We start from the raw sequence: 25,537 nt of genomic DNA, 5'->3' as shown, positions 1-25,537 counted from the left end.
CAACCAAAACTGCTGACATTCACAAGAAGAGTGCGGTCAGTTCCCAAAGAAAGCTAAAGGCTTTTAAATAATAGGTGCAATGAACCGGGTAATAAATAATGCGATCACTCTGGATGTGACTGAATGGATTGATTTTTTCTTTAAATTCGTGTATCGGGTGTCCTTGAGGGACACGCAACCTAGAGTAGCCACTCTCTCGCGTACACAAGGGTGTCAGCGCACGAATATTATTCAGTACACTTCAGCCACGATTTGTAAATTTCACGCCATTAATGACATTTAAAAAACACGGCTATAGTTTGTTTTTACACATGTACAAGATACATTATGTACCGGTTGAAAGCTTTCGAACTTCGATATAAGTAGGATTTCTCACATGTGCAAATTAGGACGATAATGCCCATTACGGACCGCTTGTACCGAGCAAAAGCTTTTGCTCGTACTCATTACATCAACGCCAACTTCGGCCCACGGAAAACAAGAAAAAAAAGAAAAAGGAGAAAGACATGTCATTGGGCCGGTGAATTCTCTTTATGGTATATATGTAAAATAGCACTGCAAACTAGGCCTTCCGCCAGTGGCGTCAGAGTCAACTGGGACAAGGGCAGAAGTCGCTTCCCTGAATACTTCGAGGTGACTTCCACCGCAGCCAGACCTGTGGAGGCCTTAATGACGGCTCCTCCCGCCACTTTGCTAGCCCAACTATCAAGCACTTCCGACCCCGACGCACTTTGCTTATTAGAAGAGGGACACGGCACAGATAAGCTCTGACAAGAGAACGCCGCTGTGTGCGCGCGTCCCTCTTCTAATGTTTCACCAACCAGCACAAACACTCCTCAGTCTGAGCTTTTATAATGAGCATGTAAGCTCGATAGCCGCTCCTTCATTTTAGCTTGGCACGTCGATTTTGCCTGCTCTCATCATGTGCTTCTGTTCTCGGTGCTGTTGGTGCTGAAGCTGGCCACGGACAAGGGCATCCTGGTGGGCTACGGCGCTGTTGTGCCGGACGGCTACGGCTGCGCCTACAACATCGGCGCCGACCAGGTCTCGTACTGCGTCTCCTCCTTCTTCAGCTCGCCGGAGACGTCGTCCGACTTCTTCGCCCTCAGCCTCGAGGGCAGTCTGCTGCAGATGCGAGAGCTATGCCTCAAGCGGGCAACGCAGCTCAACATGGCGCCGCCTCCGGCGCGCAGTTAGTGCGCGCCGTTCGTGGGCAACGAATGTCTTATACCGCTCCGCCTTCTTCCCTGCCCCCGATGGCACGCATAACACATGGTTTGAACTACGAGCTACGTTGGCGACGTTAGCCGAGGCATTCGCCCTTTCTTAGAGCGTCCTATACGACTGCAATATACCGTCTGTCGATTCTACTATTTAAACGTCGGAAACGACGAGTTTTCCCTAGGTTGAGTCATTTGTCATTTCGCCCCACCCTATGCGACATCAAGGGTTCTATTTTTCTGCGTTTTTTTTCCAAACCAGAAAAAACAAACAAAAATGTTTCAAAACAGTGCGCCAGCTTCGTGCTGTCATCAAATACGACTGTTTCGAGTGATCTTTCCATCCGTTACGTAAGCGATGGTATTTTTCTGGAAGGCTGAAACGACACGCGAACGAGTGGTTTGGAACGCAAACGGCACCTTGTGTGAAATGATATCGATCCTGCTTGCTGCAAGTGCGTTAGAAATGGCCTTTTCACGTCAAAAGCTGAACCATGCCAGTTGCTTAAATAGTAGATTAGCGTAAGAACACGATATGACATGCGTCCTCGTTAATATAAGCTGATCTGGTTCATTTGGGTCCTGTGGCGTATACGCTAAAGTCGCTCTTTCACAAAATGGGACCCGCATCCTGGTGCATGCTAGCTGCCACGCAGCTTGTGGCTGTCGCACTCGCCATGCGTGTGGGTAGCCTGCAGCAGTTTTCACGTCACGCGCTTATACTCGACGAATCAAAGGTTTCATTATGTAGCCTACCCACGAGGGCACTAAGCAGCGCTGCCACCGGCACAGAGATGCAAAGTGCCATTTGCATAAAACTAGGATTGCTCATGCATATTCCTTGTGACTAGCTAAGTGCCCGTTTGCTTGCGAAGGCAATTCTACGTGAAAGAGGGTTCTAAAGAAGCCACAACTACACTCACGCGCGTCCTTCACACCGCACAGCGGGTTCCTTCTTGCGAAACAGAATTGAGCTTAACATTTTATACTTCATAAGATAACTAAATAAACACAGAGTATGCTTTGGCGTAGGAGCATGCGGCCTGTTTTCTGGTTTCCAACTATGAGACGCGGAAACTAGACAAGTATACGCATGGATTCGCGATGGAACTATCAGCGTGGTAAATACGGGGGCGAAGACGGCTGACACGACTCAACGGCGTCACTCGCCTTCTTCGTCGTCTTTACAGCGCCCGCCAGTTCTTTTATTACTCCAAGCCGTGTAAGAAGGCACGGGTGGCTAGTTTCGCCAGTTCTGGTGTATTGCGGGTCGTTTGGCTTCCGAGTGTAACTGCGGGAGGGAAAAATGGACGAGTTCTAGGCAGTGCGTGTATAGCGACCTCCGAGCCAGTTGAAACCATGCATAGATAGGACTCGAAGTACACAAAAGAGGAAATAGTTTGGAGTATCTATCCGCACAGCTTCAAAAGCCCGATCAAGAATCACTCAATTACGTCGTTCAACTGCAAAGAAGGCGTCAAATTCTAGAAGTCAGACCGGTCGCTGGTGGGAGTCTGTGAAAGCGCTGTGAAAGCGCTGTATGCTTTGTACCATTCTGGCAGGAACTTGCACACGTCTGGCATGCATGTTCAACGTGCCAAGAAAATTTAAAAAAAGAAAGTGAAGAAAAGAAAAGAACAAAAGTACTTGATAAATTAAAATCACTAGCGGCATTTCCTTTTCTGAGGGACTTGTACTGCCACCACACAAGTAGCCTCCAGACTTTGTGACTTCGCAGGCAGGCCTTAATAAGAAGTTGCAGCGATTGGACGAGCCATTCTTTTACAGGGATGAAACGAGCGCCGTCGTTGTTTGTTGTTGAACTCTCCGTTACTTTGTTGCTTCTTCCCAAGTGACAGTTTGCATGCCGCTTGTTATTTGTTTCCCCGTATTAACAGGGAGGTTGTGAGATGGTGTTGTTAAGCGTCCTCCGTGTTTTCCTTGAGACTAGTGGTTTCCTCGCCACCTCAACAAAATGGCGTCACCGGTTGATATGAACACGCGCAGATTCTCAAATTTGCTGCGTCCACGACGACAGAGTTCTTGGTTTCTATATCCTTTGTTTCGCGATATTTTCACCCCGTTTACATTTCACAAGTCTTGCATACTGCGTTTACCGAAATGCATCTGCAAACGTTAATCCGCCTTGAATATTGTTCCTCGGCAGCTGTTGTTTCAGTCAATTAGTTGGGCTGCACATTTCGAAAACAATCAACTCCTGAGTAAGCTGACATAGTCTCTATTTAAGAGGTATTTATAAATACGAATCTAGACAGAAAAATGTTACTCGAAAGCAGTCCAAAATTTGTTGGTAACAAGCTCCCTTCTGTGTGAGAGGCGCAACAGTACTGAGGGCAGTACACTCCACAAAAAAAAAAGAAAAAAAAAGAATTATTGGAGCTTATACAACAGGCTAATGTACTCACATATCACATCCATCAGGTGTGAAGCAGACATTTACCTGAGGCAACACCAGACGCTTATGACAAAGTATTTATTTTTTCGTTTTCTGTAACCTGACCATTTGCCCGAGGCATTAAATTCCAGTTCCCAATCGCATAGAGTAACATTAACGGTATTTTATTTTTCGTCGTCCAAACGTTTCTAGGGCCATTTTTTTTCCTTACAGCAAACTCGTAAAAGTGATTCTTTTTTTTTATTCAATCACTATCTGGCATCTGTCCAGAACTGTCTGAAGTATCGCCTTACTCTGTTGCCTCAAAACTTCGCTGTGTGGGGAAGCTTCTGCTTCTTAGCAACGAAAGCGGCTGGCAATGCTATGTTGTTATTTTTCTATCAGCTGAAGATGAATCGTAAACGAAGCGATGTTTATACACTATCTGAGCAATTTGGATAAAAAGGCTATGTAATACGCGTCAAAACTCCGAAAAGTAAATCTGTTGGATGCCTTGTTCTTCGACATAGAGCCTCATACATACCACCTCATAAACGGCTTCCCCGTAATGGTCAGATTCGGCCTGCGTGAATGCGCCAGAGGCAACGCCGACGTGCTTTGCCACACATACCACATAAGCCGTGGGCAAAACTGCCACTCACAGAAACTTCGTGACAGATAGAGCGCTGTTGGACATACCGGTTCCATCTAAGCCATAGAACGAATCTGTCACTCAAAAGTTGTACAACACTCATTGACGAGAAAACAAAACAACCCCTAAATGATTAAACAATCGCAAAATTGTGGCATTACATCCGGCTATATTAATTCATAGTTCAAGGTCCCGTGCGCACCTACTGTGTTCACGCAGACAAAAAATTTGCGACGGAGGAGGCGAGAAAAGAAAGAACAAAATACTAATGTATTGAAGAAATAAAGAAGGGTATACCATATGTGAAAGCAAAACACCGAAGCAAGGCGGCTAAAATAAATGTATCAGAATTGAATTTTTTTTATTACGCTTTCACGCGAAATGTTCCCTTGTAATGTCATACTAGCACGTGTGTGAATAGACAATACACTTCGAATTCTGATCTGCTGAAAATTGCACGAAGAGATATCAGTTCGGAAGCGAGCTGCTCACGCGGCACTCCGGAGTAGCAGAATTGCCTGGGCTCGATCACCAGGCGCCCTAGTGCACCCAAAACATGGCTGTCAATAGCGCTCCTCTGCACACATATCACTGGTCCTCCTTGATCCACAGCTAGCCTACGAAGCCGCTAACCGCTTAATAAAGATTGGCACTTTTATACGAGAACATTCGTAATCATCAAAGGAAGGGGGGAGGGGAGGGGAATGCACCGCGATAAAACATGGATTGTATCTAAAATTCGCACGAAGTGCAGTTGGTAAACCACGTGTTGACAGACAAGCGGAAAATTTATTTATTCACCACGAATTTCTCACGGCTCAACTTGCGGTTCGCAAAGTGGTCCTCCCAGATGACGTTTTCGGCCACTCAAGCTTCATGAGTGGTTCAATTTGAGCACTGATATTATTAACGAATACTTTCGAAATTTGCAGAGCCTTGAGCTTCTACTATGCACGACTGAAAAAAAAAAAAGGGAATGAAAGATAAAAAAAGCAAAAACGAGCTCTCGCCAATAGGCTTGCTAGCTTCAAACGAGGAGCTAATAGCTTCGTTTATATATTTATCAATGTAGGCGGTAGTATACGGCTCATTGTGTGTTCAACCGTGAGCAGCAAGAAATTCATATCAGCTGGAACGGCGAGAGTCAGCCCCCATGCGGCTTGACTACGCTTCGCTTGCAACTCACCTCGTTAACGAGGCATGCAGATAAAGCTAGCATGCAAGGAAGAGGGCATGGAAAAATCTAAAGGAAAACCAACGAGCAGAATGACTCCACCGGCAAGAGGTACGAATGGGTGATTTCTTTAGAATTGCTTTAGAACAGAGGGGTATAGGTAAGTTGGTCGTTTGCTCCGACAAGTTTCTTTCGTCCGGAAAAAAAACGTCGCGCAGCTACACACTCTACAACACGCGAAAAAAAAAGAGGAAAGTCTATCTGCGTATTTATTGTCTTCTGCCTAGTCACGCGGTCTTGCTCACATCCAAAGAAGGCTTTTTATACGTCGATGTCGTGTACCGTGTTAGCACTTATTGTGATATACAGTTTTGAGTGGTGCAACTACTTTAGCGTAAGACATGAGTCAGCAAAAAAAAGTGAAGTAAAAAGTGCGTTGACCAATGTGATATGTGCATTTTTAATATTAACACAATAAACAGGCGCTGCACCAGGAAGAGCTAGTGTGTTAGTTACCAATAACTAAGACCAAAGAGATTAAATTCTTTCAAACAGAAAAATCACAACTTTCACTTCAGGGGCGTTCAAGACATGGTCGTATATTGAAGAATAATTGGTAATTTCTGGACTATATTCACTACTGAAGGGTAAGCTAGCCTCTTTTAGTTTTTAATAATAGCTAAGACACGCAAAAGTACATCGGGACGACATGAAAATGAAATACGCAATGTGAGCGTACCCCTTACACAGGAGCGTGATACAGACACAACTTCACAGCGGCAGCGCTACACATATGCCTCCTTCACCCTATAAAAGGCAATTACAACCCGTCAGGTCATTATGACGCAAACACTATCATCACCGAGTCAGTCTTAACGTAAGAACTGGTTGTTCGACATGCAGAGCTGTCGAATAATGGTAAGATAAGGAAAGGCTAAACCATACCACGAGCAAGAAATCCGGCTTAGGCCTCATGGTAACGTAATAGTCAAAAGCAAAACTGTAAATCACAGGCGATGTCTGCTTCTTATACAAATTCGTGGTTACGTTTGCTTGTTCTTTACCGCTCCACAGTGAATAGGAAATTCGCCCGCTTGCGATTACATTAGCATCCAACACTTTCCTAAGGAAAAACGCGCGTACTTTGCACGCGGGTCTTCATGAATATTTGAATAAAGATTGACTTCCAATATGCAATCGAATGGAAAAAAGAAGATATATGAATTAGGTGTAATAACAGAGATAGGCGTCCTATCGAGCGGCATCCTTGGCTCCAGAGCGCGAAATTGGTGGGATAAAATATACCGACCGCTTTTCTTGGAATACTAGCGGCAGCCGCGGCAAAATGATGGAAGATGTCGATATCGAGAACTCCACGTTATGAAATCTAACCCATTGGGAAGAAAGAGGGGAAAAAAGAGTCGTGTGGTTACGGTCGTAGGACACGAGCCAAAATCAAATGCGAGGCGAGCTTGCATTTAAACGTATGTTGCAGGAGGACAAAGTTAACACTAAGCACGAGCTAGAGTAAAGCTCGGATAACGTCCAAACATTTGGAGACGCGAACTTGAGATAGGGGACTGACAGCACGAACCCGCCACGCGTACGACGCATGCTATATAGACGCCCAAGATGTGTGAAAGTAATTCGATACTTATTCTGAAAGCTGTTAACGCCACGGGGGTTTAGTTTGAGAAACCGGATACGAGTAGTGAAGAATATACCCTAATGGGGCGGCTTTTAACTTGTAGGAATCCCTCACTGTACACGAGAGTCGCGTAAGTAATAGCTGATAGCACGACAGGTCATGGATGAGCCGTTTATACCATCCGTCCCAGCTAACGTTAGCCAAGCTGTTCTATGAAAAAAAAATATTATTAAAGAACACGGTGCAAGATGCAGTTAAAAAACCTACTGTGCTCGGTTGTCAGAGGTTTGAAAACTTAACACTCTAGGTCTTAAGATCGCATTTTTTTTTCATTGTGCCGCTTGCCTAACGTTAGCTGGGACCCCTTATATACGGCGTGATTACTGAGAGTCAAAGCCAAAACGTTTTGTACTGACCATGAAGTTTCGTCGCGACGCAAGGTGCTAAAGAGAAGGTTGTGTCAGGAGCTAAATGCGAAACAACTAAGAGCAGCTTTGGTCAGAAACAGGCCTTAGGCGAAATGAACCTCAGTAAAGAAAACACCCGTGCTGTGCAGTCCGAGCCCATTTGTACAACTTCGTGCACATCTGTCGCTTTTCTTCAGATCGCTAGTTAGTTGGCGTGAAGAGAATTTAGCGCTAGTAGACTTGTGCTGTCATGTTTCAGTATTGCCAGACATATACAACAAAATAAATCTACGAAGTTTTCTGGTCATGTATCTTTCAAGTGGGAACGAGTTGCACTTTTTCCTACGTGTTAAACAGTAAAAGAAAAAGAAGAGAAGAAAAAAATCCGCCACGATGGTTTAGCGGCTATGGTGTTGCGCTGCTAAGCACGAGGTCACGGGAACAAATCCCGGCCGCGGCAGCAGCATTTCGATGGGGGAGAAATGCAAAAACGCCCATGTTTCCTGCATTGGCGGCACGTTAAAGATCCCTCAATGGTCAAAATTATTCCGGTGTCCCCCCACTACGGCGTTGCCTCATAATAACATCATGGTTTTTGGCACGTAAAACCTCAGAATTAATTCATTCTAAACCAGGAACAATTATAGTTTTGTGAATTTTGCTTACTTTATTGCGTGATAGGATCAACTGATAGCAGATTCACTCGTATTCATCCGCAAGTCAAGATACAAAGCCAAGGTTTCCTTGCTTTCTTACTCAGCTTTTTTTTTTTAATTTCCTCTTTTTTTCACGTAAATGCGTTTTTGTCATCGTTGTGTCAACTCTGTAAGCTGGGAATATTTGTGGGCATTGAAACGGGCATTTACCGACGACGCCAGCTCGAGAATTCAACCATATCGAAGAGGGCAGCGAACGCATGCGCGAAGCTGCACGCTCAAGACGCGGCATTTCCTAGCTTTGAAACGTGCACTGACAATCACATGACTACTTAACATCCTACCACGTCAACCCCCTGCATCTTTTTTTTAGAGTCCTGTAAGAGCAAAATAGTATACGTTCTTCCGCGTAGCTTTAGGTCACGGTGTTGAACAAACTTCAAGCAAAAATACGTTTGCCAAAAAGTTACCTCTATTTCTTTTTCATTCCGACGAGTTGCAAATTTACACATTGAACCGTGTTTTTCGCAAAGCACTTACGCCTGCCTAAACTGGCTAAACGGCACTTGCATGTGGTTCTACGTTTATTTATATTGGTTTTCGTGGTAGAACTAGTCCCAACTCAGGTGAAAACGTTGTCGTTCACGAGTATACTATAGTCTGCTGAATAATTGTATGCATGCGGTCAATTGTCCAGTCGTTTGGATTGCTGATGTAAGTTTTCTAGGTGAGATGAGCTTTACAATATAGTGTAGATCTAGTAAGTGACTTTCAAATAATGTCCCCTCACGGCGCATACTTCCCTGCCGTAGTCGCGTGAAATGTAGTCCGAGTGTCTGACGTGAAAAACTTGTTGAAGACTGCAAAATCTATTGTAGGTTTCCTTTACCGTTTTGAGCGGTGATGCAAAAAAAAAATAATAATAATTGTGCGTAGTTTGGCTGCCCGTGCCAGCATCAGGTTGCTTTAGTGATGAGTTTGTCCAAACATTTTGATGCCAACTATGTGTACATTCGTCGCTGCTGCCATCGGTATTGTCGCTTCGTCCTAGAACGAAGTCAGCTGCCACGCCTCCTTCCATAGTCTGTCATTACCTTTGCCATTCACTCTCCCCACCGGCAGCGCCAGAAAATGGTCCGAAATTGCACGCAGCAATCGCGCGTCTCAGCCTTCGAAGCTGTTGTAAGACGACCGCCAAGAAAGGCGTGCTCTACGCGCGATTCTCTGGGATAATATCGGTTCAATTTATGATAAACTTCACACTCTTCATAAGTAAACATGGAAAATAATGTCGAAGAAGAGACAACTTCACCCACTAGCGGGGGCCGAACCCGATACCTCCACATGACGCTGGCTGGCTCCCAGGGTTAGGTTACTAATCAATCCACTTAACGCCGTAGCTCGATTGGTAGAGTGTATCGCAAGTGTGATACGAAGGTTGTAAGCTCGCCTCCCACCGGTGTGAAAGTTGTCTTCGCTTCCACTTTGTCCTCCTTGGTCCTTTATAAGGACTTAAATTTAACCCCCATCCTTTATTATTTATGCAGTTAATATCCCATATGTTTGCCTTGGCTTCATTATCTGTTAGCTTTTGTGCCTGTAAAGCATATACGTACGAACGTTCGCCGTTAACTTTGTCCCAGAAACGCTTCAGTGCGCATTATATTTATGACGCGATAGAAACAAGCTGTCGTTATTTTTTTTCTCGATTAAAGGTTTCTTGAGACGTGCGTTACCTCGCAGTGACTGTAAGGGTGCAAGGACGTCGTGCGCATTCACCCTCCGCGCCCGAGGTTACAAATGGTGCTGGGGTGGGTTGGCAGGTATACTCTCAGGGCAGCAGTAGCTAGTAGCATATAGCGAACACAATGCACTGATTTCCAGGAATAGCTGTTGTAAATGTTCTCTTGGCGAGTGCACAAAGAACAAGTTCCGGCGCTATGTGTTTCCACTGTTAGTCGCTTTTGTTTGCGATTTTACAAACATTTCAGGCCCATTGCATGTAATTGCATGTAACTGCATTTCACATCGACGCGAGATGGTGTTATGTTCACGGAAAAAAAACGAACGGCTATATTCGGTGGCTTGATGGGAGTTTATTGAACGTCCTCGTTCTTTCCACTTAGCACTTCATGGCGTCTCCGTAAGCTGCACTTTTAATTCTGGCTATAGTTGCATAGTTAAAGCATTAATTTCGGAGTGCGGTGTCTTCCCGTAGTGCCACGTTGGCGGAACAATTTCTTTGTATTCTTTCTGTTTCTTTCATTTCAGAGTAGCTTTGACCGTTTACTAGCGGTCCGCGAATGTTGACACAAACCCCTGTGCATGTGCGTATGACAAAGAAGAAAAAAAATACCCACGGAAATGTTCAGTATACACATCTGTGTAACCTTTCCTGGAGCAGATATCAACGATCCTATCACCCTTTTTCCTTTTCTGTATTTTCTTAAATGTGTAATGGTATCCTTCTTCACGCAACTTCACAAAGCAACTATAAGACTTAGCTCGTATTCACAAAGCCGTTATAAAATATACGTGCCATAACTGCATTTATACAATTCTTGTGCTGGTCACGCCCTAACCAGCAGAAATATTGTAGACAAAGAAATGAGGCTATCACGGGCAACATTCTCAGGCGGCCCATTCCAGCGAATAAAAATTTTGAAAGAAAATAAAAAAGTATATTTGTGCAATATGGTATTACGGTTTATTTCTTCACGCGGCCACTCGGCACTGAAACTGAATTTGGCCTAAATGCATAAAATACTTCAATTACCAGCAGTTTGACCGTGTGGAATGTATAGTACTGGCAAAAATGTTCGAACTCGTGTACGGTTCTGCGGCGGTTCTCAGCCAAGTACCATACTATTCGCGTAACATGCAGGGAGAATCGGCACTTTCCATATTTTCCATGTCAAGCCAGCGCATTGTTGTGATTTCATTCATTATAAAGTTAGCCTGGCGTCTTGATCAAAACAGAAATTCGGCTAATTGGTCCTGCATAATAGGTAAATTGAAATGCATTAGACATGTGAAGACCTCAAAAAGGAGACATGCAGAGCCCTGACTTCCAACTGATTCACTGGCACGGAAAACCCATACTTATAGGCACGTGTTCTACAGGATGAAAAACCTATATCGCAGACAATTGGATCTCAGTAAACTGGATTGTTTGTGATTTTTGTTTCAGTTGGAAGTCGGCGCTCTGTGGTTCTTGGTTTTTTCGGTCGTCCTTTGTCTAATGCGCTGTGTTTCATCCTGACTGGCGCCCACGCGCCTTCGCTCACTGGTCTTGCAAGAATGGCTTACGAACTGTTTCCTGGGATACGGGCAGCCTTCTGAATACGAGTCCCGATTTTAAAAACTGCTGTTGCGTCTTGTAGTTTGGGTGCCTCTCGTGTATCTACAAAATAGCTTCATGCCATCAATGTCTGGTTATCACAGCCGAAACGTCGGCAGTATAGATCTTGCTGTTGTAACTCATAAAGACATCGTGTATGTGCTTTTGTCCCCAATCAACCCCACAGGTACATTTCATTTTACCTGTCCGCATGCGGATTTTCTTTTATCCCTCGGCTGATTACAGTTTCATGTGCGCCAACGTATAAGAGCTATCATAACATATCGAATAACCCGATGTCATTTCCCATATGTGTGTGAGTATTTCTTCTCCGTGTGTTCCTTGGGAAAATCGTCACCATTCGTTGCAAAAGGTGCAAATCATTGTGATTCAGTACCTATGTGTGTAGTAACCTATGTGTTTGTTCCTCGTGTTCGGAAGTTGACCACAGTGGCACCTAAAAAGTGCTGCTACTAGTATACATAGCATACTATACCGCTAGCCAGTTGTTTTGCTGAAGTTCTGAGCGAGATAAAAAGAAAGGATGTGTTGTCGTTGTTGAAAATTTTCTCCGTGTTGGCTGTTAGACCGCGGTGTTATACAAATGTGGTATCGCGCTATATTTCGCGCACGCTCTCTCTCTCTCTCTTTCTCTGTCATCAGTGCGCAGTGCTGACAACTCTGCATTTACCATGTGCGTAGTAAGTTAATTATTCTAGTACAAACGAGTTCTGCCGAATGAGCAGCGCGTACGTTGTGTCATTTGCATTGTTTGCTCGCGTATTCTTTCTTTTTATTGTTGTTAAGATGATCGCTATTATTATCCAGTGTGGTCTCGTGTGCCAACCCCTACGCCTGTGCGACGCGCTTAGCGCTGTTACCAAAACTGCCGTGATGAGTCTGCCGCGCAAAAGTTGTGCTCTCGGCGTAGTCGGTTATGAGCTACGAATGACGTGTACCACCCTGTCGAAACTTCCAGGCCAATGCATGGGTGTGATCAGAGCAGAATATGGCGGTACCCGTTGGCGGGTTGTCCGCTGATGTGCTCCCCGGTGATTGATTCACTGATTGATTGTAAATTTTGGCAGAGATCTTTGCCAGCCTTTGCACAATAGATTGTTTGATAATGAGGCAAAATATGAGCCCTGTTCATTCTATGGCTGTCATTTCCAATGCCTCGGGGCGAAGCACGAGCCTCACCATCCGATGACCCGGAGAAAGCACTAGCGTGTAGCGGCCTGAGAACTTTCGACACGGACAGTTAGGGTACTTTGAGTGTGCTGCTGAGCAAATGCATTATGTGTCTCTATTGGTTTTTTTTTTCGAACTCTCCCTTTGATGTTGCTTACAGCGACAACGTACAACAAAACTCACGGATGGCAAATACTAAGCAACGTGGTCAAAACTTTACAAACCGTTACTAACAACACAGATCAACTGACATCTACTACATGAAAAAAAAAAAGAAGCTACAGCATCACCAACTAACCGAGTGTACGGTGTTTCTGATGTATTAGGCCATTCTCCTCCCCACCTTTCCTTAGTTCGCTCTTCTTCCTATTCCATTTTTTCTTTTACTTTTTCGTCAGTTCTGACCGGATGAAGTTCACAGAGAAAAACACTTTTGAAACGGAAGGAGCAACTTATTTCCTTTGAACGCGGGTACGATACTGCGGAGGCCACGCTGATTGTGCAGTCCTTATGATTGTCCTCCGTTGCCCTCATAGTGAGCGCGGCATGGTTTCCGAATGTGAAGACAAAACAATGTGGCATTTACTTTGAAGAGCATTTAATATGTACTCAGTATACATTTAATATGCATTTATAGGCATTTACCATGTTATTGATAAGCATAAAATTGCGCCCTGAGTAGTTTATTGCTTTTATTTTTCTTCAAAGAAAGAACGTTTGCGCTAAAGCGCACTCATGCACATACACAAACACGCAGACACAAAAAAAATTAAGCTAATAATTGATACATTTGCTTGATGAACACGCTTATATTATTTATATCACAATATATCGCAATAAATTAGCCCAGGCGTGGCTGTATAGTGTAACTACGTAGTGGTAATATTTTCGCTGAAGTTACAATGAAGGAGGCATCGAGCACACGATCCATCTGGCTCTGCCAGATTATTTTCTCAGACACGAAGAAAGTTATTCCAAATTTTATTGGCGCTACAGTTGAAAGCAAATTTCTTTTTCACAGTCCGTGCTTCTCAAGTGGCAGACTGAGCTTCTGGAACACGTTCAATCGTTTAGTTTTTTCGGCGGCACAGAACGGGGAACACGTCATATATATGTACATATGTATAGCTTGTTCTATTCGATGAAATCCAGCGGGAATCAGTGGTGTGAACCACGGATCCACAGATGGTAGTCGGGTGGGTAACTTCAATGAAGCCCCGCTTTTGACAGGTATAGTGGCGCCTTGATGAGCGCAATCTAGAAAAACTCCACGTAAGGTGGGGGGATTTTAATGTGTTCTTACGTGCACTCAGTGGCGTTCTTACTTGAGTGTGCATCTCCTTATAGTGCGGGCTTAACGGACGAGGTGGTCCACACTGTATGACTGCTCACAATGGGAAACCGAGTTTTCTTCACACCCCGTAATGAGCCCGAAACAATATATACGAAGCCAAGTTCGGCTAATTTGACTTCGGCTAATTCAACTTCGAATAATCTTACCTTTCGTTTAGGTTGACGGCCTTCGAAAGTTTCAAAATAGCTCGTGCTTGTTAAACACTTCCCTTAATTCAAAGTTTGGATATTGCACAAAAATTATTTCGTGTTCAGCGGTAGTCCAATTAACGGAAGTCGACTGTTCGTCTTAGCAACAGGCGCCGCTAATCATCAAGTGTATTGTTTTCCAGACATAAGATTTCAGCTCACACTGTTCCGCACCTCTTATATATTTTTTTACCTTTCTTCACAGGCTGGTCCCGTGATAAATTATTTCAGTTTCCTTTATTTTTCATTGTCATAGATGTGTGCGAATGCAATTATGTCGCAATTTCCAGCTATTCGCTTCATGATTGCAACGTTAAGTATCCATACAAATGAAAATAACAGATGCGTATTCCTATTTGTATCATCTTTAAAAACTTACTTTTTGTGCACATTACGCCAGTCCGCTATGATTGGGCACTGAGTCTCTACTGGTTATCGATCTTCTTCCGTTAAGCTGTGACGATTATAGTTGGCGCCTTTAGCCGAATCCTTTTTCATTTTTGCCCCAATTTACCCCGCCGCTAAGACGGCAGAAGTGGACACAGCTGAGTTGTGACGTTCCCTCCGTGACGGACATACCGCCACGCATGCGAACTAAGGATAAAGCCACGGATGTGTTGGCGTCCACTCCATAGTGGTGCAATAGGACCAGCGTGGCATATCGAGTGGAAGCTTAAATACTTTATAGCATTTTCTTCGAAGACGGGCAACGCACTTAAGGGACCCGCTGTTCTTGCTGATTCAGAAACTGGAAATAAATAGGTACTGACTTAAGAAATAAGAAAATAACGTTTTCAGAGGTCTTGCGCGGTGCAGTGTAAGTTGACTTGCGAGTTTAAACAAAAGAAAACAGCAAGTGTTTGAGGACGTGTACCGAGATATGTGCACAGGGTACGTATTCCACGGAGCACGTTAAGGTATAGAAATTATAACGCACAGGTCATCTAACGTTGACAAAAAAACTTACAATAATAACACGAGGCAGTTCGTCATCTTCCATAGTGCGGCACGCCGGGATGCGGTTTATTTTATTGTTTCGAGGTGTTAGTCACAGTATTAGGAACTATGTGTACTTCATTGACTGCCAGTAACGTCAGTGGAGACATCCACATCTCGGTTCACTAAATTTTGCGTGCGCTAAATCTCCCGTTAAATATAGGGGCTGAGAAATGAAGACAGGCAGGCAAATTATGCGCCAGCAAGGAAGCACAACCAAATCCACTCTTCGCTCGCAATGCTTGTCGCATGCTGTTGTGCATGTGCCTACAAACACACGAACGTGTCCTCGCAACGAACAGAGATCCTGCCCTGAATGACAGATGCATGCATGAGGCCGATACCTATTTCTCGAACGCGTCCGCCGACAACAGCGAACGTGTCCTGTACGTCACCAAGTGTCGACGTATACAGTGCTCCCTGATCCCAAGCCCACATGAGTCGTATATTCTAGTCTCGTATATAGTGTACATATTGTAAGCCCATTGAGGCGATTAACATTCCCTCTCAAGCGCGATGTGATAACACGACCGCCTCAGTAGCACGTCCACTGAATCTCTTTGTTGCACTGAATCTCTTCGTTGCACAGCTTTCCACGCATCCGGATTCCTCGACTCCGCTGCGTTCGGTTGCGTGTAATATGCTGCACCTGTACAGAACTCTCTGTGGAACCAACCGCGCCGGATATCCATGCTTGCTATGGCCGAGGCTGAGCGACACCTGCGCTACATGCATCGCCGCCCTAGCGAGATCCGATTCCAGGAAGACGCATTTCATTAAGGCGCTGTATACGCCGTCCTGCGTGGTCGTCCATAGGCCGCCGCGTTGCAATATGCGCGCTTTGTTCGCGTCGTTCTCTTTCTGCGTCTCTTGAGCCGGACGCATTAGAGGGCGGAGGGGGCAGTGGTATCGTATACAGTGTTAGTACCACGGGCACTTGCCTCCGCCCAGGCAGTAACAGTTGCATGTCGCGCAAGCTAGTGTACAGTACGTGCAGTAGAGTTTGCAAGCATCAACGAGCTAGAAACTGGCATATCAAACTGAGACACGGGTTTAAGGTTGCATTATGGCATGTCAACTCAGCGCCACCGCGTCTGCGCATTAGCAACCACGCGTCGTCAAGGCGGAAGCCCCGTAGCACCAATGAATACCCATAGAACTCGTAAATTTCCTCATTTCCTCCCATTAACGATCCCATCAAGAAACCAATTACATCTTTTAGCCATTCAAAGCATTTAGGTGTAGGCAGAAGCGCGTGAATTGTTTGTGGTAGGATGTATCGTATGTAAGACCTCTAATCGCTTGTACCATGACGCACTAGCCATAACGTGCGTATTATTTTAGGCCGGACTGCAGAATCATCTACGTCGGCTATAGTCACATATCTTGTATGAAACGAAAAACTCTGAGGCATTTCTCGCAAATCTCAGCGAAATACATTACCTGTTTGTTATTCACTGCGCTGGCAGCTCAGGGTAGACATATAGCGAATGTATACATACAGAACGAAGTAGTGTGACCGGGGCTGGCGCAGTTCCTGCATAGAGACAATTAATAGTGATAGGCAAGTGGGATACACCAGCCCGTGTGGTCGACGGCTTATGTACAGAAAGCAAAACATCTGAAAGCTCGGAGATGCGCCGTCACCGTATACTAAACTGAAACGACTGCGTGGTGGACGAGCATCAAGCGAGCGTCCTTATCAAGGCGTGATCTTGGGTTCTTTATGCTCGCCCGACGGTGAGGCGCAAGCAGTAACGTCACTCATGGGCTTCTACTAAGGGCGTGGCTGTTGCGCTCTTCGGCTGTTCCATTTCGCTTTCCTCGGTGAATTTGGCCGGAAGTCATTACGCTGCAAATTTTAATAGCCTCAACTTTTTTTTTTTTCATTTCTGGAAATGGTCATGAGCTCCTCGGATGGCGTGCTTTCAGTCTTCCTTTGAGATGAATCGCATAGCTCTTTTGGTTAAAAATAATTTTTATAATTTGCATAATTACTTCTATAATGACTACATCGAGTCATTTTCAAATAACATTTATGGCTCTGTCCTGGTAGCAATACATAGAAAATAATTTAGTTATTTCATGTTCCCTATTCTGAGAAATCTCGCACGCATTTCGTGAAACATACCGTATACGATGGCCTGCGCTCCCACAGCAAACCTAGTTATGTCGAAGAAACGAGGGCGGTGATGTGGGCTTGTTGGTACATCTTGACTAATGCTCAACCTCCTTTAGAGAAGAAATGAGCGCCTCAGGCGTCGCTGTCTGAACACTAGAATTGTTGGCGTTCCTAACTGATGCTGCGTGATGCGCAGACCTGTAAACTAGCTAGAGCAGATCGGCTGAGAGCCAGTACGCGTTTAAAGGAGGGCACTAGCTACCAAAAGACGATGTTTACCGTTTTCATGCTTTCGTTACTGTCCGCATTGCTAGGGGAAATTGGCCCACTAACTTCACATCACGGCTCGGGATTTCCTTGACACTCTCGTTATCTGAGTCGTGACGCGCGTGACTACGGCTGAACCACTCCAACATTTGCTAGAACGACAGTTACATTTTTTTCTTCTCTCCAGTTTATTGGCGCTCTTTCTCCAGCATAATGTTGCTAACTGCCCGCGCATTCCTACTGCGCGACCTTTGTTGACGCGCCTTGTGCGCTTGCCCTCGAGCTGTTAAGGTCTCCAGCAAGAATGGGGTCATCAGCGTTGACTATAGGTCGCGAGCAACAGTTCCTGTAACAGACATCCTTTCGAAATACATATTTGCAAAGACGCCGCCACAAAGGCGCAACTTTGTAGCTTAAAGAAACCAAACCGTTCAACAAGCCCCACGACTTCTCGGTGCTTCGATTTATTTATTTATTTACTTAAAGCTGTAAACAGAATAAAATGCCGGCATATGAAGGGCAATGTCGATTGAGCCTTTCCCTTCGCGCTTGAAGTCAACCTTCAACAGAAGGCAAACTTAATTGAAGGTACACGGGCACCGTTTCTGATGACATCGCACATGCAGAGCCGACAGAAGCTTGTGTTCCAAGGGCAAAAGCGTTTGCTCAGATGAGTTCACACACTGTTTGAATACTTGGTATCCACCCATCCAGATGGTTCACAAGCCGCTCGTTAACTATGTTCAACTGCAGCACGGACCGTGTCGTAAGGGGCACGCGGCTGCACATTCACACAAGTAAACTCAATAGCAAAGGAGCCGCACCTTTATCGCGTAGTAGATGGCTAATACTGTTGCTCCCAAATTTTGGAGATTTCTTGTAGTTCTCAGAAGCATTTACTATATATATATTCCTCTCCGTCCCGCACTCATTGACCATTGAACCGGGAGTTTTCGTCGGGACAGTTGTTGTTTCGCACAGAGCGCGTAGTTCTTCTGGTCTTTTAGTCTTTGTCGATGCGTCGTGCCCTTTCCCTGCGTTTGACTTTCTTGGAACAGTTGAAGCCTTCTCGTGTAGCCCCGCCGAGATTGTCACAGTTAGTATAGTTCAGCGCACGGCGCGTGTGTAATAGTATAAGTATGCGCACGTGTGTCGTCATTACGCATCTGCGCCACCGTGATCGCGTCTGCGTGCATGCATGCGTGTGTGTGTGTGTCTGTCTGTCTGTCCGTCCGCCTGTTTGTCTGTGAGTTGTTCTGTGTGACTATAAACCAGTGCTGATCTAAACACACTGTATTGCAAGCGACAATCAACGATCGTGACCCTCGTTTACCCCCGACCCCCGTCGTGGAGGCAGACGACTCCGTGTCACGCACGCATTTAGCGCACACTTGTTGTATTTCACGTGCACTCACCCTTTAGCTGCAGCACTTCTTTCTCCTTCACCGCACTCGCTGTTTCTTGTTCGTTCGCAAGCGGTATATAGTCAGTAGCAGTATAGAAAGTTCACGGGCACATGGACGTATATTATGCGCATGGCAGAGTGTGCACAGCACCAAATGCCTCAGTGAGAGGCGTGGGCTGTTATGTAGACGCGCTTTCCTTTCCGTGTTGTGTGCGCGTCCGTCAGAGCGTGTGTAGTATATCTCTCAGCGGAGTGTATAGGAACAGGTTGGTCTATATGTTTCGGCACATCCGCTATAGTCCGCATGGCTGTAACGTGAGCCGTACTTTGTTGATGTTCCCTATAATATGCAAGGTGGAGCTGTCGGCGGCTGAGACATTGTTGGATTGAGCAGCGGGTCTCAGGTTCGACTCCCGCATTCGCTAGCTACTCTCCGCGTTTACGGAAAAGTGCAAAAAAAAAATGTGACTCGAACTCATTGCGCAGCACGGTATGAGATTAATGCACGGGAACACCAATGGATGTCATATTTTCTAAGGGTACCGTGAGTGACTATTGCTCAGACTCAACATATTGTCACCATTAGGTGATGGCTACAATATGATTCAGGCTCAACTCGCTTCAACGCTCCTTCTACAATTGCTTTTCTTGCTTCATTTTTTGCTGCTTACATTAGGCAAGCATGGTAACCTTTGCCATGTTCTCCTCTTCTAAAATCACGGAAAAGATTCAATTCCCATTGTGAGCAGTCATTTCTAATAAGCATCATGAATAAACAAAAACGGCGGAAAACTATGGTTTACACAGTGGGTACGCATTACTCCAATGGTGCGAGAAATTTGTCGCATTTTGTTTTATATCGTTTCTGATTAGCTGCTTTTAGTAATATTGCCGTGGTTTCAAAACACGTGACCGTATTCACAATATCTCTGCAAACGCTCCTTTAAGCCCGTTCTCTGACGATGTTACAAACGAAGCGAAGCAAAACGTGTCCACTCGGTTTCGTAACTTGCGTGATTACGCAGAATTGTGGACATAATATTGCGAGACGTCGTTCTTCGTTTTCCCCTTGTTACTGATATTGTTCTTGCACCATCACTAAGAAAATTAAACTGCTATAAGCCAGCTTCGCATTTCCAATGCATTGCAGGCCGCAATGCCTCTCAAAAAGGTGCAACCATCTTGTATGCACATGATTCAAATTCAAATTTATTCAAAAGAGGAAGAGTACACATGAAACGTTGTATAAAACATCAGGATCCCCAGCTCAAGGCTAGTTGGGATACGTAATTGAGAGAAATACGAGCATTAAATGCTCGCTTAACTTACCCAGGATAGTTTTTCACGATGTAATGGTTGAAGCGGTTAGTCTGCCATGCACCATTTCATGCTGCTTTCGGTCTGGAAATGAGAACCACAAAACCACTCGGTATTGCAGGAACAGCCGTCGCATGTCCGAACATTCATTTCCACATGATGTCTCGCCATTTAAAGAAAAAAAAAGGGAAAAAGAAAAAGTCGCAGCCGGTGTAACGTAGTCACTGAACCCAGCCACTCTGGCAGCATTTTTATTCCTTTGGTTGTATAGAACGCGCCGTCGCACACTTCCGCTTAATTCCTTTCTTCTTTTCGTTTCTTTTCTTTTTTTGTTTCATCTGCTGTTAATTATCAACTATTCTGAAATTAATCAGTGCAGAATAGAGAGTATACCTGCCTACTGGCGACCAAGTGTCCGAAAATTCACCCGAGCCGCCTTTCAGATGGAGGTTACTTTTCGCCATTAAAAATAGCAATATATACCGTTAAGGCGGCCCGAGATCAACATTCAGCTGCCTCGTTCCCGCGTGCTGTAGAAAAGAGATGAAATTTAATATATAAGTAACTATATAGCTTACGTAGCCAGTAATTACCCGATCATTTATTCGCGGCTTCTTTTGGGTTCCTGTCATTGCTAGGAGCGCAAATGCAAGTGGGGAAAAGGCTATAGCTATACTGCAGTCGTCCCGCGCCACTTTTATTTAGTTTGACGCAACGAAAGGAAAGAGCAATAGTTCGTGTATATAGACGAATTGGCAGAAAGTTGACGTCTTTCCTTCCAGCTTATTAGGCTATCCTTGAGAGAGAGTAAAACTTAATACAGAAAAGGCAAGAAAAAAAAAACGAAAGAAAGTGTGGAGCCCATAGTTCAGGGCCCCACCGGCTTGAGCGGGTCGCTGGGCTTGGTCCAGGATAGCCAGCTGGTTGTCCTGCTCCTCGACCGCAAGCCATGCCTCCCACTGCATCCTTGAAGTGGCTCAAACATTGAGACAGAACCAAACTAAATTACGCTGTTCGCAAAAACAGCACACAACTTCGCTTAACCAGACGATTACAGTGCATGTGGCGGTGTCCCAAATAGAAATAACGATTTAAGTCTGCACATTCGTCTTCAAAACGACAATGCTCCACATAATACGCCTGAAAACACACACAGGCACACACACGCATACACGCATATATAAAGATAACTTATTTTTTATTTATTTATTTAGATATACATATATTTATTTATTTACTTATTTTGAGGGGAGGGGGGTAGTCTTTCAGTCCGAGCAAATTCGGTCATCCTTTCGCAGTGATGATGTGACCCAGACAAAATAATTCGGGCCAACCTCTCTCAGCCTTTTCCTTCATAATAAGTCTCTCTCCAATTAGGAGAGTACCAGCCGTCCCCCACCCACCACCCTCCCATAGATATTGGGACGCCCTGTGGCGAAATGTGAGACGCGCCGAAATGGCGTGGAAATGGAGGGTATAAAGAACTCAAGGAGAAAAAAATAAAGGAAAAGAGGATAAACGTGAAGTGTAAGGAATGAACTCTGTTGTGTTAGCGTCATTTCCTCTTGATTGTATGGTTATCTCTGTACTTCGTGTAGTAGCAATAAAGAACCTGATTTGTTGAAGCTGGATTCGGTGGTGCTCGACCCATTGCCCCCACGGGTTGTCCCGGCTCATCAGGAACCAGCCTGCCGGCTGTGCCAAAGTCTCACGGCACTGCGTACTGAGGTAAGTGACCGGCTAGTGTCAGAACGACAGAGCCTTTTCAAGTGCCTCCTGGACCGCCAAAGTGGGAGTATTAATTTTATGTAACAGTTGGCAGCTACTATTATAAGTGCTCCGTTATGTATAAAGTGGCGAAACAGTAAAAAATCGCATTATCAAAATTTTCGGCAGCCTCAGATGACCGAAATAGAAATTCAACCATATTTTCCTATCACTAGCACAAAAGGTGTGCGAGGGGCTATATTTATCGAAGCTTTTTGGGTCTTATTGAACACGCTACAGCGCCCTGTCGTAGCACCCTATTGGCACCAGGTTTCTCACCGCCTCAAGAAGGTTGGCGATAGGTGCGGGGTGCGTGTTGTGTTTTCAGCACCGGAAAAGCTGGAACGAATGTGTCGCCTAGTAAATGAATCCCAGAAGAAGCCAGCCTGCAAAATAAAGCACACCAAAGCCCTCGTTGAATGTGACGTCGCTGTTGTGTATAGTATTCCCCTCGCCTGTGGGAAATGCTATATTGGCCAAACCGGGCGCTGTCTGAATGAACGCCTGCTAGAGCATCGCAGGAATGCTACTTCACTAAGTGGCGCTGGTCATTTAGCTGACCACATTCACCGTTGCTCGCACAAGCCAGCATGCAAGGCGTTGTTCGGATGAACACGTGTTGCACAAATATAGCAATCAGAAAAACGGGGACATTTTTTGAAGCCTTTTGTATCTCCAATGAAAAGGACTACTGTGTCAGTGCTCCTTCTGTTGTACTCGGGAAAAAAGAACTTGATTATCTCAGGGTAAACGTGTGTGTCGATTCAGCTAGGTAGGGCGGGAGATGAGCAAGATTGTACTGAGTGATGTGACAAAAAGAGGGGGGAAAAGAGAGAGGTAAAGGTTCCTTCAATTTTTTCACCTTTTGCTTTTATTCCTTTTTTCTTTTGGGTTCGACAATTCTGAAGACTGTTGCCTGGACCAAAGAAATATTTTTCGGTGGTCCTGCGCACTAGCAGCCCCCCCCCCCCCCTCCCTCGCCCTGTGTACATAAAGTACTGTTTTCCATGAATAAAATTCAGTTGAAGTCCGGCGTTCGTGTGGTCTTTCTCTTCTCGTCCGTGTTCAATTGTGCGCTGGAACGATGTTTCATAATGCTATAAGCGAGCTTTTGAAAGCTGCCGCTGGGGGCCCATTAGGCGCTGCTCACCTCGCACGCAGTCATGAAAGAAACACGCTATATATTGCTAAAAAGTTTCCGCTTCGGTCCACGTCGTTCGTGGAATAGGCGGCCGGCTGCGCTACTCTTGGGAAAGTCGTGAATCACTCATTCCGCATGCGCGAGACGTGCGATCGCGTCGACCAAAACAAGAAAAAATGGCGCAGTCAGGGCAAACGCAGCAGCCATTCCGAGAACGCCCGGTTCGAGAGTCGAATGTAGCTGCTCAACTCAAATATCTTTGTCAGTGCTCAAATACTATATTATATGCAATAAAAACAGTTATAATTGCTGGTAAAAGTGAAATTATTAAAAATGAGGGTGATTTCTTGACTCGAAATTGAAGCACGCTTGGAACAAGAGTACTCCCTTCAGTCTGCAAGGGAGATCTTCCATCTCCTTTCGCTAGGAACTTCCTTAAACTTCCTTTGATAAAGGACTGCCGTGTGACACGGCGCGCATCTCCCTCGAGATAAAGACGTCCTTGGTTGAAGGGAGTTAAAAAGACTTTAGCCGCGTTCGTGTGACAGGGGTATAAATCATACGTATCACCTATACATTCTTTAACTTGTGCAACATTTTGCAACATAAACATGTAGTGTCAGCAGGAGCTGCGTGGAAACAAGAAAACAACGAGGACGCAAAGCTGCTGTAGTGAAGAGCGAGAAACTGCAGGACTTGCCGGCAGCAATCGCCAAAGATGCTCATCAGCTCCAAGCAGTATCTATAAGGCTGCCAAATAAATCCTGCCTTGGAGCCCTTGCCAGGGATTCTGACAACTTTCCGCATTTACTGCCCCCCCCCCTTTTTTTTTTCTTAAGTAGAATCCCTAACAAGCCCTGTCTGCACATCCCATTATAGCTGCACATCCCTCAACAGCATACTGCACACATTTTAAAGAAAACCACTTGTAATACAGGGAGCTTAACTTTTGGGCTGGCTACGTTCTTCGGGGTAGATTTTGATGCTGCTAGCAGTGTTTCTGTGGTTATCGAAAGACGTTCTAGCCCTGAAGATTTCCCTTTACACAAAAGTTTGTTCGTCTTATAGTAACAAAGGGAGAAAAAAAAAGAAAAATAAAGCGGTCTTACTAAGCAAAAAGGTTACACCAATGAAAAGGTGGAACACAGAACTGATGATGCAACAGACTTACCTTCTTTTTCTATTTTTGCTTGCTTGTGTCTTTTCACGATTGCGGTAAAGCAACCGTGAATACAAATTTATTTTTTTATAGACTCCAGGTGCATTTCTGCCCTCGCCGTCGGCGTCACCGTGATGTTCCATATAAAGTTCAAAAGCGATAATATCGCTGCCGCGCGGCGTATGCTGCATGTGCCAGTGAAAGCGCGCTAGGGTAAGCCGACGATGCCGGCTCAGTCTCGCTCGCGCAGTGGAGGAAAGTGGGGAGGTAGCGCACCGTCTTTCATCGCGCGCAAGACACAGGGGCGAGAGGAGGGAGGGAGGGGGGAGGCGTTCTAGTCCTGCGGCTGCTATGGGGCGCGGCCGCGCGGTCCCTATCTTGAACGCGATCTGCGATGGGGACAGAATATTAGCCCCGAGAACGAAGTACAGGGGCGTGGCGCGCGCCGCTCGCGTAAAGTCAGGGCGCGGACTCGCGCCTGTCGTCTGCTGCAGTTCGGGTTGTGTGTGGGCGCCTTCTGCAGTGTTTCGTTTGTTCGCTCTCGTTCCCTCTGCTTGTATACTTATGGCGGTCGCCGCAAATATATTTTTGCCACGTCTTCGTTCGCGAAAATTAATTCAAAGAGCTTATTTCTTGGACGACAATACAGTTCTCAAAGGCAACGCTACAGTGCCAGCAGAAGGTGCGCAGACCAGCCCACTGCGGCTTTTTCATGAGCGGATCGACAGCCGCAAAAATATGGCATATAAGAATCCAGTTATGATACCATACCTGCCACAGTGCAACAAGTATGTCACAAACGCTGGCTATATGTGACTTCTACGACAGTTATCTTGATTTTAATGGGCTAAAACAGGTTTCCTCACGACGAGTAGTTCATGGTATATTATCGAATTTTTGCATTTCTTCAGATAAATGCTCGCCAGTAACACGAGATCATAACGCTGCAGTTTAGATTCTACCAGCACCACTTGGTGGTTCTCGACGTGTTTGGTGGTTCTCGACGTGTTTATATTAAGTGGCAGTAATTTGAAGTAAAGCTAATTGAGGCTTACACATGTTTGCATAATACGAAAAGGAATGTACCAATATATATGCCCTTGCCCTTTTCCGTGCTACACGTTCAACTTACCTGAGG

The 25,537-nt window shown here is 45.2% G+C and overlaps 1 protein-coding gene across 1 annotated transcript in view; it reads left to right on the top strand.

Annotated features, from left to right (window-relative positions):
* The window catches only part of VAChT (Vesicular acetylcholine transporter), a 278,473-nt gene extending 256,516 nt beyond the window's left edge, over positions 1 to 21,957 (top strand). The window contains exon 15 of the mRNA XM_075692972.1: positions 958 to 21,957. Coding sequence (XP_075549087.1) covers positions 958 to 1,197 — 240 coding nt within the window. The 3' untranslated portion in view covers positions 1,198 to 21,957. The remainder of the gene's footprint in view (positions 1 to 957) is intronic.
* The last annotated feature ends 3,580 nt before the right edge of the window (positions 21,958 to 25,537 follow it).

The sequence above is a fragment of the Dermacentor variabilis genome, chromosome 1 (genome assembly GCF_050947875.1).
Source record: "Dermacentor variabilis isolate Ectoservices chromosome 1, ASM5094787v1, whole genome shotgun sequence".
Taxonomy (NCBI): Eukaryota; Metazoa; Arthropoda; class Arachnida; order Ixodida; family Ixodidae; genus Dermacentor; species Dermacentor variabilis.
This window is presented reverse-complemented; position numbering and strand designations above follow the sequence as displayed.